General features: G+C 36.1%; 1 protein-coding gene across 1 annotated transcript in view; it reads right to left on the bottom strand.

Annotated features, from left to right (window-relative positions):
* The window catches only part of ADAM23 (ADAM metallopeptidase domain 23), a 292,223-nt gene that overhangs the window by 15,418 nt on the left and 256,917 nt on the right, over positions 1–19,888 (bottom strand). The window contains exon 24 of the mRNA XM_053698649.1: positions 12,193–12,304. Within this exon, the coding sequence (XP_053554624.1) occupies positions 12,193–12,304 (112 nt within the window). The remainder of the gene's footprint in view (positions 1–12,192; positions 12,305–19,888) is intronic.

Here is a 19,888-nt window from a genome sequence, read left to right as displayed (position 1 = left end):
TGAAGCTTCATTCTTGAAAGCCCAAGATGTGGCAACGGATCTAGTAGAATGAGCTGTAATCCGCTGAGGCGGAGACTGCCCGCCTCCAAATAAGCTTTGTGAATCAAAAGCTTCAACCAAGATGCCAAGGAAATGGCAGAGGCTTTCTGACCTTTTCTGGAACCAGAACAAATAACAAATAGACTAGAAGTCTTTCTAAAATCTTTAGTAACCTCAACATAATATTTCAAAGCTCTTACCACATCCAAAGAAAGTAAAGACCTTTCAAGAGTATTCTTATGATTAGGACACAAGGAAGGAACAATACTTTCCCTATTGATGTTGTTAGAATTCAAAACTTTAGGTAAAAATGTAAACAAAGTCCGCAAAACAGCTTTATCTGGATAAAAAATCAGATAAGGAGACTCACAAGAGAGAGCAGACAATTCAGAAACTCTTCTAACAGAAGAGATAGGCAAAATAAATAACACTTTCCAAGGAAGTAGTTTAATATCCAAAGAATGCATAGGCTCAAAAGGAGGAGCCTGCAAAATCTTTAAAACCAAATTGAGACTTCAAGGAGGAGAAATTGATTTAATAACAGGTTTGATACGAATCAAAGCCTGAACAAAACAGTGAATATCAGGAAGCTTAGCAATCTTTCTATGAAATAAGACAGAAATAGCAGAGATGTGTCCTTTCAAAGTATTTGCAGACAAACCTTTATCCAAACCATCCTGAAGAAACTGTATAATCTTAGGAATTCTAAAAGAATGCCAAGAATAATCATAAGTGAAACACCATGAAATATAGGTTTTCCAAACCCTATGATAAATCTTCCTTGAAACAGACTTACGAGCCTCTATCATAGTGTTAATTACTGAGTCAAAGAAACCTCTATGACTAACAACTAAGTGTTTAATTTCCATGCCTTCAAATGTAGAGATTTGAGATCCTGATGGAAAACTGGGCCTTGAGACAGAAGGTCTGGTCTTATAGGAAGTGACCAATGCTGGCAACTGGACATTCAGACAAGGTCTGCATACCAAAACCTGTGAGGCCATGCTGGTGCTATCAGAAACACATAAGATTGTTCCATTATGATCTTGAAGATCACCTTTGGAAGAAGAACCAGAGGCAGAAAAATGTAAGCAGGTTGGTAAAACCAGGGAACTACTAGAGCATCCATCATTTCTGCCTGAGGATCCCTGGACCTGGAAAGGTATCTGGTAAGTTTCTTATTCAGATGAGAGGCCATCAGACTTATTTCTGGAAGACCCCACATCTGTACAAGTTTAAAAAACACATCTGGATGGAGAGACCACTTCCCGGGATGTAGAGAATGATGGCGGAGATAATCCGCTTCCCAATTGTCTACAGCTGGGAAATGAATAGCAGAGATTTGACAAGAGTTGGATTCTGCCCAAGAAAGTATCAAGAAATTTATTTCATTGCTAAAGGAATGGGAGTCCCCCTTGATGATTGACATATGCCACTGTTGTGATATTGTCTGTTTGAAAACGAATGTAAAGTTCTTTCTTCAATAGATGCTAAGCCTGAGGAGCTCTGAAAATAGCATGGAGTTCTAAAATATTGATTGGTAACCTCGCCTCTTGAGGATTCCAAATGCATTGTGCTGTCAGAGACCCCCAGACAGCTCCCTAACCTGTAAGACTTGCATCTGTTGTGATCACAGTCCAGAAAGGATGAACAAAGGTGGCCCCTTGAACAATAAGGTGATGGTCTAACCACCAAGTCAGAGAGAGCTGAGTGTTGGGATTTAAGTATATCAACTGTGATATCTGAGTATAATCCCTGCACCACTGGTACAACATGCAAAGCTGTACAGGTCTCATATAAAATCGAGCAAAGGGGATTGCATCTGATGCTGCAATTATGAGACCTAAAACTTCCATGCACATAGCCACTGAAGGGAATGATAGAGACTGAAGGTTTAGACAAGCTAAGACCAATTTAATTTGTCTCTTGTCTGTTAGACAAAGAGTCATGGACACTGAATCTATCTGGAAACCTAAGAAGGTGACATTTGTCTGAGGAATCTCTTTAGTAAATTGATCCTCCAACCATGTCTTCAAAGAAACAATATTTGTTGTTTTGTGTGAAATTCTGCTAAATGATAAGATTGAGCTAGTACCAATATATCGTCTACCCTGCTCTCTGATTACAGATAGAAGGTCACCGAGAACCTTCGAGAAAATTCTTGGTGCTGTTGCTAGGCCAAATGGAAGAGCAACAAATGGGTAATGCTTGTCTAGAAAAGTGAATCACAGAAAATGATATTGGTCTGGATGAATAGGAATATGAAGATAAGCATCCTGTAAGTATCTAGTGGACATGAAATGACCTTGCTAAACAAAAGGCAGAATAGTCACCATCTTGAAAGTTGGGACTCTTACAAAATGGTTTAAAGTTTTCAGATCCAGGATTGGTCTGAAATAATCTTCCATCTTTGGGACAATTATTTGATTTGAATAGAAGCCAAATGCCTGTACCTGCTGAGGAACTGGTACAATCACCCCTGAAATCTCTAGGTCCAAAACACACTTCAGAAAAGCCTGAGCCTTTACAGGGTTTGTTGGAACATGAGTAAGAAAGAATCTTCCCATGGGAGGTTTTATTCTGAAACCTATTCAATACCCTTGAGAAACAATATTCTGAATCCACTGATTTTGGACAGAATCTGTCCAAATGTCTTGAAATAACTTTAGTCTGCCCGCCACCAGAAGAACTGGTTTGAGGGCCGCACCTTCATGCAGTCTTAGGGGCTGGATTTGGTTTCTTATAAGGTTTGGATTTATTCCAATTCAAAGATGGTCTCCAATTAAAGCCAGAGGCCTTAGGGGAAGGAGAGGTTTTCTGTTCTCTATTTTGACGAAAGGAACTAAAATGATTAGGAGCTTTAAATTTAACCTTAGATTTCTTGTCTTGGGGCAGAAAAACTCCCTTACCCCCAGTGATAGTGGAAATAATAGAATCCAAATGAGAACCAAACAAATTATTACTCTGAAAAGATAGAGATAATAATCTAGATTTAGACACCATGTCAGCATTCCAAAATTTAAGCCATAAAGTTCTTCTAGTTAGAATAGCTAAAGACATACGGCTAGATTACGATTTTTGCGTTATGAGGGGTGCGGTGCTAACTTGCATGTTATTGTCACCGCTCACTTACCTACAGCATTGGTATTACAGGTTTTCAGTAACCCGGTGTAATTAGGCAAGAAGTGAGCTTAATGTAGGTTGCGGCAATGTTAGGGGTGGCAGATTAGGGGTTAATAATATTTAACTAGAGTTTGCGAGGTTGGAGTGCAGCGGTTTAGGGGTTAATATGTTTATTCTAGTGGCGGCGATGTCGGGAGCAGAAGATTAGGGGTTAATAATTTTCTTTCAGTGTTTGCAATGCGGGAGGGCCTCGGTTTAGGGGTTAATAGGTAGTTTATGGGTGTTAGTGTACTTTTTAGCACTTTAGTTATGAGTTTTATGCTACAGCTTTGTAGTGTAAAACTCATAACTACTGACTTTAGAATGCATTACGAATATTGTGGGATAGGCTTTACCACTCACTTTTTGGCCTCCAAGAAAAAGCGGGTAATATCGACGCTATGGAAGTCCCATTGAAAAAAGACTTTACGAAAATTGCGTAAGTTAATTTGCGGTACAGCCAAACAAGTGTGTGGGACAGCTGTACCTACAAGACTCGTAATAGCAGTGGTAGTGAAAAAGCAGTGTTATGAGCCTTAACGCTGCTTTTTTACTCATAACGCAAAACTCGCAATCTAGCCGATAGATTTTACATTAATCTTAATGACATATATAGCATCACAAATGAAATGATTTGCATGTTGAAGTAAAAGAACAATGCTAGATAGTTCAGGATCTGATAACTGCTGCGCTAAACTGTCCAACCAAAAAGTTGAAGCAGCAGCAACATCAGCCATAGAAATAGCTGGTCTAAGAATATAGCCAGTATGTAAATATGCTCTTCTAAGGTAAGATTCAAGATTCCTATCTAAAGGATCCTTAAAAGAAGTACTATCTTCCATAGGAATAGTAGTACGTTTGGCAAGAGTGGAAATAGCCCCATCAACCTTAGGGACCTTTTCCCAAAACTCTAGTCTAGCCACAGTATACAACTTCTTAAACCTAGAAGAAGGGTTAAAAGAGGTACCAAGTTTAGACCATTCTTTAGCAATCATATTGGAGATAGCATCTGGAAAAGGAAAAACTTCAGGAGTAACCTCAGAAGTCTTAAATACAGAATGTAAACAATTATTAGCTTTGCTATCAGGAGGACTAGACTCCTCAATACCCAAAGTAAACAATACTGCCTTTAATAGAGAACGAAAATGTTCAATTTTAAATAAAATAGAAGATTTGTAAATTTCTGTGTCTGATGCAGGATCCTCTGAGTCAGAGGAACCCTCATCAGTAGAGGATATTTCAGTATGTTGTCGGTCAGAACAAAATTCATTAGATCTATAACAAGTTTGGAAAGACCTTTTACGTTTATTTGAAGGCGGAATAGCAGTCTTGCAAAATGTAACAAAAAAGAAAAAATAACATTTAAACAAAATCTCCAATTTCCTCAATATAGCAGTTTCAGGAATGGAAAAAATGCTTATGATAAACTTTTTATACAAAAAGTAAAATCAAAAGCAAGCATATGATATAATATAATGAGAGCAGTGAGCATTAGAGGTAGAGGCTTAATATAACAAACTTTAGTGGCAAGAACGAAACACTGAAATGATGCAACTCGCGTCACAACAGGCGCAACCTCGCACCATAAATGACGCAGCTCACGTCACAGCAGGCGAGATTTCGTGCCAAAAATATTTGCGCCAAAAATGACGCAATAAAATGATGCAATTTGCATCATCGCAAGCCTAATTTGCCCAATTTTTTTTAAAAAACAGACTCCATGTTATCAGCTAACTGGAACCCCAGGTAAGAAAAAAATACCTAAATTCTCCCATAAACATAATTTCCATTCTGAAACTGTGTGACTGCAAAGGGAAATATTAACAGACCTGACTCATGGCTAATATATGCAATATACATTAAGAACTTTATAATATAAAGTGCCTTCCATAGCTGAGAGTGGCTTAAAAATGATATATACTTACCAGAAATCACCCATCCACATATAGCAGACAGCCAAACCAGTACTGAAATATATCAGCAGAGGTAATGGTAGAGGAGTATAATGTCAATCTGCAAAGGGAGGCAGCAGATGAATTCCTGCAACCGATTACAGAGAGCCCTAGAATAGATTTCCCATAGGTGAAAACATGGTGTCATCAGGCATCTGACAAACACTACACTTTGAGAGGAACTGGGCTTCAATATGCACAGAAGCGCCTCATGCTTCACCACCTCCTAAGGAGGCAACGTTTGTAAAAACTGAGGTATGAGTGAGGTGGGAGGTGTATTTATAAGCATTTGAGGTTTGGGAAACTCCTGGTAGGAATGTATATCCCATACATCACTAGCTCATGGACTCTTGCCACCTATATGAAAGAAAATACCATTAATTAATTTACTAAGAACTATTTCCAAACCATCAGAGTGTCCCTGAGGAAATGTTGTATGCAAGCTCAAGACATTTGTTTGCTTCTTTTTCTAAGCAATTCTAATTAATAAGAGAAAAATATTATTATACACACAATAGGCTATAAGTTAAAGGCTTTTCATAAGCTTTTGGGGAGCTTGAGAGGAGCAAAGATACACAGTCAGGGCAAAAGTAAATCATGATGGGTAATTGGTTAAATGTGTTTGATTACAGGTTTTCTCACTTAACCAGTAATAGCAGCTCATGGTGTCTGCAAGTAATAATTCAATAACGTTTTGTATAATTTTATATTTAACATTATATAATTGTCAAAAAAAAATAGTTATCATATATGGAATTTTAATATACATATTAAAGTTGTGTATAAGTTTTGTGATTTAAGTAATATTTTTTATTGCACCTAAAAATCATTCACCTAGATTACAAGTTTTGCGCTATAGAGGGTGCGATACGAACGCAGCAAAAGTTGCGTTATTTCACCCTCCATATCGCTGCCATTACCATACCACAAAAAATCCAAGCACTGATTTGACGTGCTCGTGCACGCTTTCCCCATAGACATTAATGGGGAGAAAGTGTTAGAAAAAAACCTAACACCTGCGATCGCAGAATGAAAAAGCTCCGTAACGCAACCCCATTGATATCTATGGGGAAAAAAAACTTGTGTTTAAACCTAACACCCTAACATAAACCCCACGTCTAAACACCACTAATCTGCTGCCCCCGACATCGCCGACACCTACATATACTTATTAACCCCTAATCTGCTGTCCCCGACATCACCGCCACCAAAATAAATCTATTAACCCCAAATCTGCCGCTCCCGATATCGCCACCACAATACTAGAGTTATTAACCCCTATTCCCCCGCATCACCCACAATATAATTAAGATATTAACCTCTATTCCGCCGCTCCCCGACATTGCCACCACTAAATAAAATTATTAACCCCTAAACCTCTGGCCTCCCACATCACTGCCACTAAATAAACCTACTAACCCCTAAACCGCCAGCCCCCCACATCGCAAAAAACTAAATTAAACTATTAACCCCTAAACCTAACAACGCTCTAACTTTAAATTAAAATGACAAGATCCCTATCTTAAAATACCTGTGAAATTAAAAAAAAATAAAAAAACAAAAAAACAAAACAAGTTTAAACTATAAATAAAATTAACTTTACTATTATATTAAAATAGCTATCAATGAAATAAATAACTCATTAAAAAAACCTAACACTACTAAAAAAATTAAATCTACAGTTACAAAAAATTCAAAATACTAAATTACAAAAAATAACAAAATACTAAATTACGAAAAATAACAAACGAAATTATCCAAAATAAAACCAATTACACCTAATCTAATAGCACTATCAAAATAAAAAATCCGCCCCAAAAGAAAGATTTTTTTTTAGCCTACAATAAACTACCAATAGCCCTTAAAAGGGCCATTTGTAGGGCATTGCCCTAAAGAAATTAGCTCTTTTCCCTGAAAAAAAATTACAAAGACCCCCCCAACAGTAAAACCCACCACCCAACCAAAACCTAAATCTAAAAAAAACCTAAGCTACCCATTGCCCTGAAAAGGGCATTTGTATGGGCATTGCCCTTAAAGGGCATTCAGCTCTTTTTTTCTCCCTTTAAAGGGGATTCAGCTCTTTTAAGACAAGTTCAAACCCTAATCTAAAAGAAAAACCCACTCAAAATAATGTTTCAAAAAAACTAACACAGGGTGCGGAGCTAGCCACAGAAGAGGCAAGATGCACAGTTCATGAGCTCCTGAAAAAAATTAATCGATATAGGGGTATATTTAATTGATCCCAACAAAGCTTCTGATCTATACTCACAAATAGGCTAAGCAGTTTCTATAGAGACCCATTTGGCAAGTCTTTCAATATTTGCTACGGCAATTACCTGGACCTAAATCGACTGGAGCGACCACGAGGTAGCAGTGACTGTCGGCCTTATAGACGCAGCATGATGTAAACGGAACTCTCTTTTACACACATAAATATGGAGGACTTCTACATAAAGGTACAAGCACTGCTTAACGAATTCAGGGATAAGATGCAACACAGCTTTGATAAACTAACTCTCACAACTAAAGCTCAATCTACGGGAGGGGTCAGCTCAACCCCTGTAAAGACGGATGGCATAGACCCAACAGCAGACTATGTGAGTTCTCAGCTTCACATGAGTGTATTCACATCTGAGCTAGAGCCTGATCACTTCAAGCAAGTTCCTGATGAGAACAAGAAACATGGCTTGCAAACTCCCTACAATAGCTGGGGGGGATGTGGCTGCTCCTGTGGGCTGGACTTCACAGTTCCGTATGATGCCTCTTTTACACGATGTTCACTTGAGTGTGCCCGAGAGACTCGCAGTGAAGAGAGGTTCTTCTTCACCAGCTTTGTTTGGGGGAAGTATGGACATCGGGGACGATCCACAGCAGTTCATTGGTGCCGAGATCTGGACGATTGGCCCTGTGGGTGATCAACAAGCATGGCTATACCCTCAGTATGCTGATTATTCCTTCCTCTGTCTCCACAACGCAGTCAGCATTGGTTAAAGCAACATGTCTTTCTGCAGTAAATGGGAAATAACTTCTCAACGTATTTAGGAGTCTCTTCCATCGAACTTAAAGATTTAAGATATATGTTGGTACCACTATAGATATCTTGGCATATAAGGAGAACATTGTTGTTTGATGAAAACGTTATTGTTTAATATATGTTGTTGTTTTTTTTTTTTAAATGTTTGCTGAGCTTTGTATTTATTTATCTTTCACACATTTAATTATTGTATCTTGCATATTGTTCGTACCCTGGCATATTGAGCCCTTTACAGAAGCTCAATACCTCAGTACTATTAACTAGTATGGTACCTCAATAGTAAAATAGCATAAATATATAGATATTAGCAGGACTGCCAGTAGTTCAGTAACTAAAACTTAAACCCTATCTATCACACTTAACCTGGTTACAGGACTGGTGCACATACTAATATCAGCACCAATTATTCAGGCACATTATCTCCACAACGCCTACCTTAATAATTTGTCCTACTAAATGTGAATAACAACTGGATGTATGTTGCTGGGTAACCTCTATGCCTAATTCTTATAGATAGTACCTGACTTCTCACATACACAACATAACTAGGAATGGGGGAAGAAAGAAGAGATTAGGACTTGGGTGGTTATGCATCTACTAGATAATAGAGATCTTGTAATGGAGATTTTTTGCTGTACTTAACTGAATACTATGTCTAATGCCGCTGGGCATAGGGCCCATGCCCTGTGTCAGACTTACTTTTTATTTTAACACCCATGTACCTATGCATTAGATTTTCAGACTCCCTATTTATCTCTGAGAGGTTGTTATGTTTAAAAAAAAATTTTCTCTTTTTTTACATCAGAATCCTAGATCTATGTTTTAGTATATAAAATGAGACTGGCCCTTGTTTCGAACTGCTGCTCAGATAACCAACATATAGGGGTCTATATGCAAATTTGAATGTTTCATCCTCCTACTAGCCAAGATGTCCAGCATACTCCTGGGAGATAAACTCTTGTTCCCACACAATATATACTTTGCTCATACCCTGGAGTGTACCTTTTGACTACCATTGGTTATCATGAATCTAGATAGACACACTCCACTGCCACTTCCATTTTGATTTGTTCAAATATTATTTTATTTCCCTGATGCAAGATCACTTCTGTGCCCCTACGCTCTATACAAATTGGTTGCTGATTTTCCAGGCATTGAACCAGATTATTGTTCGTTATTGTTACATATTCAATATCTTGACTATATACTAATAGTTATGTATACTTCCTATAATGCCGAGATTATATAGGTTGAGCTATTCAATACTGGCCAACCCTTCTAGTTGAATGTTACATACAGTGATGTCCACATTCTGGGAACCATTACTTCCCATATATTTACTTTAACTTGTTAAAAGCCCAAGGCCAAACTAACCCCACGCATTATACTTGCTACCTAAGTAATATCTCACTCGGGTCATGACAGCTCTCACACTCATAATGCTTAGTTATACTATTTATGTTACTACCCCTCACCTATTAATATGCTTATCTCTACTCCCCCCCCAGCAAAACATATACTTTGCTACCTACCATACTTAAAGGAATACCCCCCCCCCCCACCACCACACAATATGCCTCCTAGATTAGGACTACCTACGCGGTTTATCTCGCCTATACTATAGTAACTCTTAAATTTTATCATAGTGCTGAATTTATCTTTCCTAGCTAGCTCAGCATGACTAATCAACACCACCTACAAGTTAAGTTTAAAGTTTTTAATCAGATACCTAAGCTTGAGTGGCTCCTATATGTCTGTACATACACTGATAGCTCTTATATAATTGGATCCACAGTTTAATGTTTAATTTTTTTACACTTTTTCGGGTATAAATTGAGCATTCTTTAACTCTTTTCTATATGTTATCTATATGTATACAGCATATTTTACAGCAAAACAAAATTTGAAAATGTGAGGTTCATTCTGTGCATAATCAAAGCTTTATGCGATGTGATGGATATATTTATATACTCTTGATATTATTTTAGATCCAATCCTTCTTCTGTATTTACACACCTATTGAAACATTGCATGTTTACTGTATCATATTCAACCTCAATAAAAATAAAAAAATAAATAAAAAACTAACACTAACCCCCGACGATCCACTTACCATTTTTGAAGTCCGGACATCCATCCTCATCCAGGCGGTGAGAAGTCTTCATCCAGATGACAAGGTCTTCATCCATCCAGACGGCGTCTTCTATCTTCATCCCAGCGGCGCGGAGAGGGTCCATCCTGAAGACATCCGGCGCGAAGCATCCTCTTCATATGGCTGTTGCCGTATACTGAATCTTCAATGCAAGAGAGTCTTTTCAAAATGGTGTCTCTTGCATTCCTATTGGCTGATTTGATTTTTTAAATTCAAATCAGCCAATAGGATGAGAGCTACTGAAATTCTATTGGCTGATTTAATTTTTTTAGTGGTGTTAGTTTTTTTTAATGAGTAATTTAATTTTTTTAATTGATAGTTATTTTAATTTTAGTATAATAGTAATGTTAGTTTAATTTATAGTTTAAACTTAGGTTTTTTTAATTTCACAGGTAAGTTTTTATTTATTCTAAGATATGGATCTTGTAATTTTAATTTATTGTTAGGGGGTTGTTAGTTTAGGGGTTAATAGTTTTATTTAACTTTTTGTGATGTGAGGGGCTGGCGGTTTAGAGGTTAATAGGTTTATTTAGTGGCAGTGATGTGGGAGGCCAGAGGTTTAAGGGTTAATAACTTTATTTAGTGGCAGCTATGTCATAGAGCGACGGAATAGGGGTTAATATCTTTATTATAGTGTGGGCGATGTTGGGGTGTGGGTGAATAGGGGTTAATAACTTTAGTATAGTGGTGACGATGTCGGGGAGTGGCGGAATAGGGGTTAATAAATTTTATTAGTGGCGGCGATGTTGGGAGCGGCAGATTAGGGTTTAATAAGTTTAATATAGTATTTGCGATGCGAGAGGGCCTCGGTTTAGGGGGAGTTTTGTGTAACAGTTTTGTGTCGCAAAACTCATAACTACTGGTCTCAGATTGCGGAACGGATTGTGTCGGTATAGGGTGCAACGGAAGCTTTGTAGCCTCACTGCAAAACTTGTAATGGCAGCGCTATGCAAATCCCATGCAAAAACATAATTTATTTGAGTGCAGGACTGACGTTGCATTACAGGCTAAAATGCTTGCGGTACAGCTATACCGACAAGACTCGTAATGGCTGCATTGCTGTTATAACGCTAAAATGGCCATTTTTTTAGCATTAAAACATGAACGCAAAACTCGTAATCTAGGTGAATGTTTCTTAACATGTATAGTGGACATGTGCAAAAATTTAACATTGAAAAGTAGTCATTAGAACAGCCTAGATATGATATTTGAAAGGAAACTGATTTTCAAGAGGTCAGATCTTTTAAATAAGAAAAGTCCAAAAGTCCCTTTTAAAAGTGATTGTTTTTTGTTTTTAAATTGATTGGAATGGTTCAATGATGGATTGGAATAGGTGACACATAATTTAAAGGCAATTATTACAGATTAACAACAAACATTATTGCTATCATATCTCTGCATATTAAGTGAATTGCAGTTAACCCTATAAATATTAAAATGCATCTAATTACCTCCTCCCCTACTAAAGCAAAGTAAGTAAATGTTGTTGATTTTATGTGCATCAAATGGGAGACAAAGAAGACAGATCACGGCATCCAAATCCCATACCCAGACCTATCAACCATTTACTTAAAAATTGGTGAAATATTTGGATTATATTTTCTTCAATATTTTTCTCTGTCACTTGATTACAGCTGTCTCACTTCTCCCATTGTTTCTTAAAGTGATTGACCCTACTGGGGTGCATGTTCAAAAAAGTCCCATCCCTAATAAATCAGACATTATAGTGAGTGCTAATACTTCAAGTCCCTTCTTATAGACATTCCCATTTGCCAACACCCCAGTGCTCTTCTAATCCTCAAAACATCTCATGTAATACCAATACAGCTCATGGAAAATGAAATAGCACAAACCCTTGGGTAAATCATCCTTTTTGTTGTTGGTCTCCTTCTTTGGGTCATAGATACTGCAATCTGTTCCTGCCCAGGTGTAACTGCAAATGCATGTGGCTTCATTGCTACAAACCTGTAATGAAAATAGGTGACAATAAGATGATACAGAGCGCTACACCAAAAAACACTTTATGGGGGATATTTATCAAACGTCTGGCGGACCTGATCCGACAGTGTGGATCAGGTCCACCAGACCTCGCTGAATGCGGACAGCAATACACTCTCCGTATTCAGCAGCTCTTGTGAGCTGCTGGTGCAACGTCGCCCCCTGCAGATTAGCTGCAAATTGGCCACCAGCAGGGAGGTGTCAATCAACCCGATCGTACTCGATCTGGTTGAATTGTGGTGATCTCTGTCCGTCTGCTCAGAGCAGGTGGACAGGGTTATGGAGCAGCGGTCTTTAGACCGCTGCTTCATAACTGCTGTTTCTGGCGAGTCAGCAGGCTCGACAGAAACACTGGCCCTCAAGCTCCATCTGGAGCTTGATAAATGGGCCCCTTGGTGTCTCGTACTCTCAGACCAACAGAACTGGCTTGGATCTAAAAGATAATTCAGAAATTGAACAAGGTGTAAATATAAAAATTGCATGTAAAGCACTTTTAACTCTTTATTGAACTTTACACTTATTTATAGAGACAAACAGACAGGCATACAGATAAAAGGCTACAAAATACAATGGATAAAAGTAACATCCACACTGCTTACATCTATGTGTAAAGTATTATTACATACTTTCAGTGGAGGCTCCTCCATATGTGCACTGTCGCACGTCAACCCCCAGCCAGGGGCAAGGAGGAAAAAAAATGAGGAAAAAAAAAATGAGAAAAAAAAAATGAGAAAAAAAAAATGAGAAAAAATAAATTTACAAAATGTTTTGAATAAAATATATTTTTTTATTAAATTTTATTATTTTATTATATTATTTTATTGACACACTTATTTATTATTAAAAATAACAAGCCTGCCCTTAACTAACTTGCAGGCGCAGCTCTGAGGAGTAGGATGCAGCAGGAGGAGGCAGGAGCTAGGACCGGGTGACACTCTCAGTGACTCAGACAGAGCGCATAACAGGATTTTGCTCTGAGCTGAGCCTGAAACACTGACTGACAGCTCGCTGACGTGACGTCACAGTCCTGTCCACTGCACCACCTCATGATCTGGGTTAGCCACTCCTCTCCTCAGGCTGATGTGCTGCGTGCACTGTCTCTGCCAGACTGCCACCCCCATCCGATCGTAGTAGATTAATTTATTAGCAGATTGCAATTAGAAGTTTTGCAAAAAAAGGTAATTTTTTATTTTATTTAAAAAAGCAGTTAACTGCTGTGCTGCTGGCTGCTGCTGAGCTAATACTAAAATTAGGCAGTAAACCTGCATATTTACCATTTTATATTTTATCTCTAGTGAGCTATATTATTATAATTATTATAAGATTACCTACTAGTTCTAGTTGTATATTTTCTAACAGCTGCAGAGCTACCTACCTACAAGTTATATATTAGATAACAACCGCAAAACTATTAAACTATTACTTCAAGTTGTATATTTTCTAACAGCTGCAGAGTTACCTACCTACAAGTTATTTATTAGATAACAACCGCAAAACTATTTAACTATTACTTCTAGTTGTATATTTTCTAACAGCTGCAGAGCTACCTACCTACAAGTTATATATTAGATAACAACTTCAAAACTATTAAACTATTACTTCAAGTTTTATATTTTCTAACAGCTGCAGAGCTACCTACCTACAAGTTATATATTAGATAACAACTGCAAAACTATTAAACTATTACTTCAAGTTCAGTTGTATATTTTCTAACAGCTGCAGAGCTACCTACCAACAAGTTATATATTAGATAACAACCGCAAAACTATTAGACTATTACTTCAAGTTCAGTTGTATATTTTCTAACAGCTGCAGAGCTACCTACCTACAAGTTATATATTAGATAACAACCACAAAACTATTAAACTTTTACTTCTAGTTCAGTTGTATATTTTCTAACAGCTGCAGAGCTATCTACCTACAAGTTATATATTAGATAATAACTGCAAAACTATTAAACTATTACTTCAAGTTGTATATTTTCTAACAGCTGCAGAGCTACCTACCTACACGTTATATATTAGATAACAACCACAAAACTATTAAACTATTACTTCAAGTTCAGTTGTATATTTTCTAACAGCTGCAGAGCTACCTACCTACAAGTTATATATTAGATAACAACCGCAAAACTATTAAACTATTACTTCAAGTTCAGTTGTATATTTTCTAACAGCTGCAGAGCTACCTACCTACAAGTTATATATTAGATAACAACCGCAAAACTATTAAACTATTACTTCAAGTTGTATATTTTCTAACAGCTGCAGAGCTACCTACCTACAAGTTATATATTAGATAACAACCGCAAAACTATTAAACTATTACTTCAAGTTCAGTTGTATATTTTATAACAGCTGCAGAGCTACCTACCTACAAGTTATTTATTAGATAACAACCGCAAAACTATTAGACTATTACTTCTAGTTGTATATTTTCTAACAGCTGCAGAGCTACCTACCTACAAGTTATATATTAGATAACAATCGCAAAACTATTAAACTATTACTTCAAGTTTTATATTTTCTAACAGCTGCAGAGCTACCTACCTACAAGTTATATATTAGATAACAACCGCAAAACTATTAAACTATTACTTCAAGTTGTATATTTTCTAACAGCTGCAGAGCTACCTACCTACAAGTTATATATTAGATAACAACTGCAAAACTATTAAACTATTACTTCAAGTTTTATATTTTCTAACAGCTGCAGAGCTACCTACCTACAAGTTATATATTAGATAACAACTGCAAAACTATTAGACTATTACTTCAAGTTCAGTTGTATATTTTCTAACAGCTGTAGAGCTACCTACCTACAAGTTATATATTAGATAACAACCACAAAACTATTAAACTTTTACTTCTAGTTCAGTTGTATATTTTCTAACAGCTGCAGAGCTACCTACCTACAAGTTATATATTAGATAACAACCGCAAAACTATTAAACTATTACTTCAAGTTGTATATATTCTAACAGCTGCAGAGCTACCTACCTACACGTTATATATTAGATAACAACCGCAAAACTATTAAACTATTACTTCAAGTTCAGTTGTATATTTTCTAACAGCTGCAGAGCTACCTACCTACAAGTTATATATTAGATAACAACCGCAAAACTATTAAACTATTACTTCAAGTTCAGTTGTATATTTTCTAACAGCTGCAGAGCTACCTACCTACAAGTTATATATTAGATAACAACCGCAAAACTATTAAACTATTACTTCAAGTTGTATATTTTCTAACAGCTGCAGAGCTACCTACCTACAAGTTATATATTAGATAACAACCGCAAAACTATTAAACTATTACTTCAAGTTGAGTTGTATATTTTCTAACAGCTGCAGAGCTACCTACCTACAAGTTATATATTAGATAACAATCGCAAAACTATTAAACTATTACTTCAAGTTTTATATTTTCTAACAGCTGCAGAGCTACCTACCTACAAGTTATATATTAGATAACAACCGCAAAACTATTAAACTATTACTTTAAATTCAGTTGTATATTTTCTAACAGCTGCAGAGCTACCTACCTACAAGTTATATAATAGATAACAACCGCAAAACTATTAAACTATTACTTCAAGTTGTATATTTTCTAACAGCTGCAGAGCTACCTACCTAAAAGTTATATATTAGATAACTGCAAAGCTATTAAACTATTACTTCAAGTTGTATATTTTCTGACAGCTGCAGAGCTACCTACCTACACGTTATATATTAGATAACAACCGCAAAACTATTAAACTATTACTTCAAGTTCAGTTTTATATTTTCTAACAGCTGCAGAGCTACCTACCTACAAGTTATATATTAGATAACAACCGCAAAACTATTAAACTATTACTTCAAGTTCAGTTGTATATTTTCTAACAGCTGCAGAGCTACCTACCTACAAGTTATATATTAGATAACATCCGCAAAACTATTAAACTATTACTTCAAGTTCAGTTGTATATTTTCTAACAGCTGCAGAGCTACCTACCTACAAGTATATATTAGATAACAACCGCAAAACTATTAAACTATTACTTCAAGTTGTATATTTTCTAACAGCTGCAGAGCTACCTACCTACAAGTTATATATTAGATAACAACCGCAAAACTATTAAACTATTACTTCAAGTTCAGTTGTATATTTTATAACAGCTGCAGAGCTACCTACCTACAAGTTATTTATTAGCTAACAACCGCAAAACTATTTAACTATTACTTCTAGTTGTATATTTTCTAACAGCTGCAGAGCTACCTACCTACAAGTTATATATTAGATAACAATCGCAAAACTATTAAACTATTACTTCAAGTTGTATATTTTCTAACAGCTGCAGAGCTACCTACCTACAAGTTATATATTAGATAACAACCGCAAAACTATTAAACTATTACTTCAAGTTCATTTGTATATTTTCTAACAGCTGCAGAGCTACCTACCTACAAGTTATATATTAGATAACAACCGCAAAACTATTAAACTATTACTTCAAGTTGTATATTTTCTAACAGCTGCAGAGTTACTTACCTACACGTTATATATTAGTTAACAACCGCAAAACTATTAAACTATTACTTCAAGTTCAGTTGTATATTTTCTAACAGCTGCAGAGCTACCTACCTTCAAGTTATATATTAGATAAGGACCGCAAAACTATTTAACTATTACTTCTAGTTGTATATTTTCTAACAGCTGCAGAACTACTTACATACAAGTTATATATTAGATAACAACCGCACAACTACTTACCTATTAGTTCTAGTTGTATATTTTATAACAGCTGCAGAGCTACCTACCTACAAGTTATATATTTTATAAAAGCAAATGACTGTTCTTTGTGTGTAAACTAACAGTTAAGATGGCACTTAGTAAAATTAGTGTGTCTGAGCTAAAGCAATTACATTTTTCAACGTTGCCCATTGAAAGAAAAATTGAAATTAAAATGCTCAGGCCAACACCTATGCTTAACCTTACCCAGGTGATAAAATGTAAAACTAGAGATTACAAAAGAGAATTCAAACCCGAGGTATATGATAAATATCCATGGATTTGTGGCTGTGAATTATCTAACAGGCTCTTTTGTTTTTATTGTCTCCTGTTTGCAAAACAAAGTGGGGATTCAAGCTGGGTGAGTTATGGTGTCGCCGATTTATCACATTTAAGTAAAAAAACAAATAAACATAATTGCTCCCAATCACATTTAAACTCCCCATTAGAGTTTAATTTGCTAGGAAGGGTTGATATTCGGTAACAACTTGACAGTGCATATCGTTTGAATATTAATAAACATAATGAGCAAGTAACGAAAAATCGTTATGTTCTTTCAAAAATAATTAATTGTATTTTATTTTGCGGCGCATTTGAGCTTGCACTTCAAGGACATGACGAACGCGATGATTCATAAAATCCAGGCATTTTCAGAGGTCTTATAAACTTCTCAGCAGAGCTTGATGCATCTCTAAAAGAACATCTCGCTAGTGCCACTGTTTTTAAAGGAACGTCAAAAGAAATTCAAAATGATTTATTAGACTGTATGCTTACTGTTTGCCAGAACCAAATAAAGAAGGAAATCTCAAATAAAAGTTTTGTAGCAGTGATAGCAGATGAAACTACTGATGTTTCATCTGCCTTCCAATTGGTTGTTGTTTTTAGATACATTATAGGTAACGGACAACCGGTTGAGAGATTCTGGGAATTCACTAATCCAGCTGGACATGATGCAGAATCTATAGCTACGTGTATTCAAGCTACTTTGGAAAAAGTTGTAGACAACCCAGAGAAACTGATATCCCAGAGTTACGATGGTGAAAGCGTGATGAGTGGTCAGCATGCAGGTGTTCAGGCTATAATTAAACGTACCTACAAGAATGCACATTTTGTGCATTGCTACGCACATCAGCTCAATTTAATTGTCAGCCAAGCAAGCAGTCAGAATCAACAAGTTCGAGTATTTTTTTCAAACCTAAGTGACGTTGCTAACTTTTTTAATAACTCGCCACAAAGGATAGCTATTCTAGATGAAACTGTTAGAAGAAGGATACCTCATGGTTCAGCCACCAGGTGGAATTTCAAGAGTCGAACCGTCAATACAGTTTTTGAAAACAGGGAACAGTTAATTGAATGCATGGAAAAAATAGAGTCAACATCAAAAAAAGAAATAGCTATAAATCAAGCAGGGGCTATTCGGCGTATGTTACAAGACTCGGTATTTGTGTTTTGGCTTACAGTTTTTCACAATATTATGCCACATGTAGATGTGTTATACAACCAACTTCAGAAAACACTAACAGATGCGGCACTTATTCGAAAACATGTTAACACTTTCCAGCAGACAATGGAAAACGAAAGGAATAGAATGGACACAGTGACCATGACGATATCAGAAACAGAGGAAACATCTCGGAAAAGGAAGAGAGAAAATATTCACATTACTCAGACTGTGGCAGCTAAAGAGATATGCGATGTTATCACGAATCAAGTAAAAGATAGATTTTCTTTTATAACTCACTACTCGGCTGTTTCTCTCCTCCAAGCAGAAAATTTGCGGATTACAAGAAAATTTTTCCCAATCAGCTTCTTGACCAAACATCAGCTGTTTATCACATATTACAGAAAGATCGCCTGAAAACTGAACTAGGAGTAATTTACAGAAGACCAGATTTCAGAAATATGAATGGTGCCATTAGTCTTCTACAGTTTGTAATAGAAAATAACGTGGACAGTACTTTCACGGAGACTTACAAACTGTTGCAAATTATTTCAACTATTCCCGTGACAACTGCTGAGGCTGAGAGATGTTTCTCAACTTTAAAACGAGTTAAGACATTTCTAAGGAGCACCATGACTGAGGAAAGACTGACCACTCTAGCCATGCTCACAATTGAAAAACAATTGATAAATGACATTGCTAAATTCAACGAAAATGTTATTGATTTATTTGCCTCAAAAAAAAGATTGACTTAATTTACAAAACTTGTACTTGAGTTATCAACATTGTTTTAATGTTTACCTTTGAAGTAAATTATTAAGCACTAGTGTAATAGAAATAATCTTTTTTTTGTAGAAAGTAAAATGTTGGTGTATTTATCTAAATGTTGCCACAGCCTTTTGCTGCATTGCCTAATATCGAACACTGGGGGCTGGGGCAACAGTAATTGAAATGTGGTTTTATTTCTCTATAAAGTGGAAGGTTCTTTAAATCCAGGAATATATTTTCATAAATGTACATTCAATATACTTATTATTTCGCAGCTTTAATTAATCATTTGGTTAATATATATGTTATTATATAATTTAACTGAGCATGTATATTTTAAGACTAGACATGGGTATACTGAAGAGTATGGATTCTTGTATATTAATTTAAATATTAGACCTGGTCATAATATTAAATATTGTAAATATATATATATACTTCCTACTGATAATATCTTAAGAGATTAACTTGATAGTCATTTTGCAAACAGGATCTTGTTTTTATTGTCTCCTGTTTGAAAAACAAAGTGGTGATTCAAGTTGGGTGAGTTATGATGTAGCCGATTT

The sequence above is a fragment of the Bombina bombina genome, chromosome 1 (genome assembly GCF_027579735.1).
Source record: "Bombina bombina isolate aBomBom1 chromosome 1, aBomBom1.pri, whole genome shotgun sequence".
NCBI lineage: Eukaryota > Metazoa > Chordata > Amphibia > Anura > Bombinatoridae > Bombina > Bombina bombina.
This window is presented reverse-complemented; position numbering and strand designations above follow the sequence as displayed.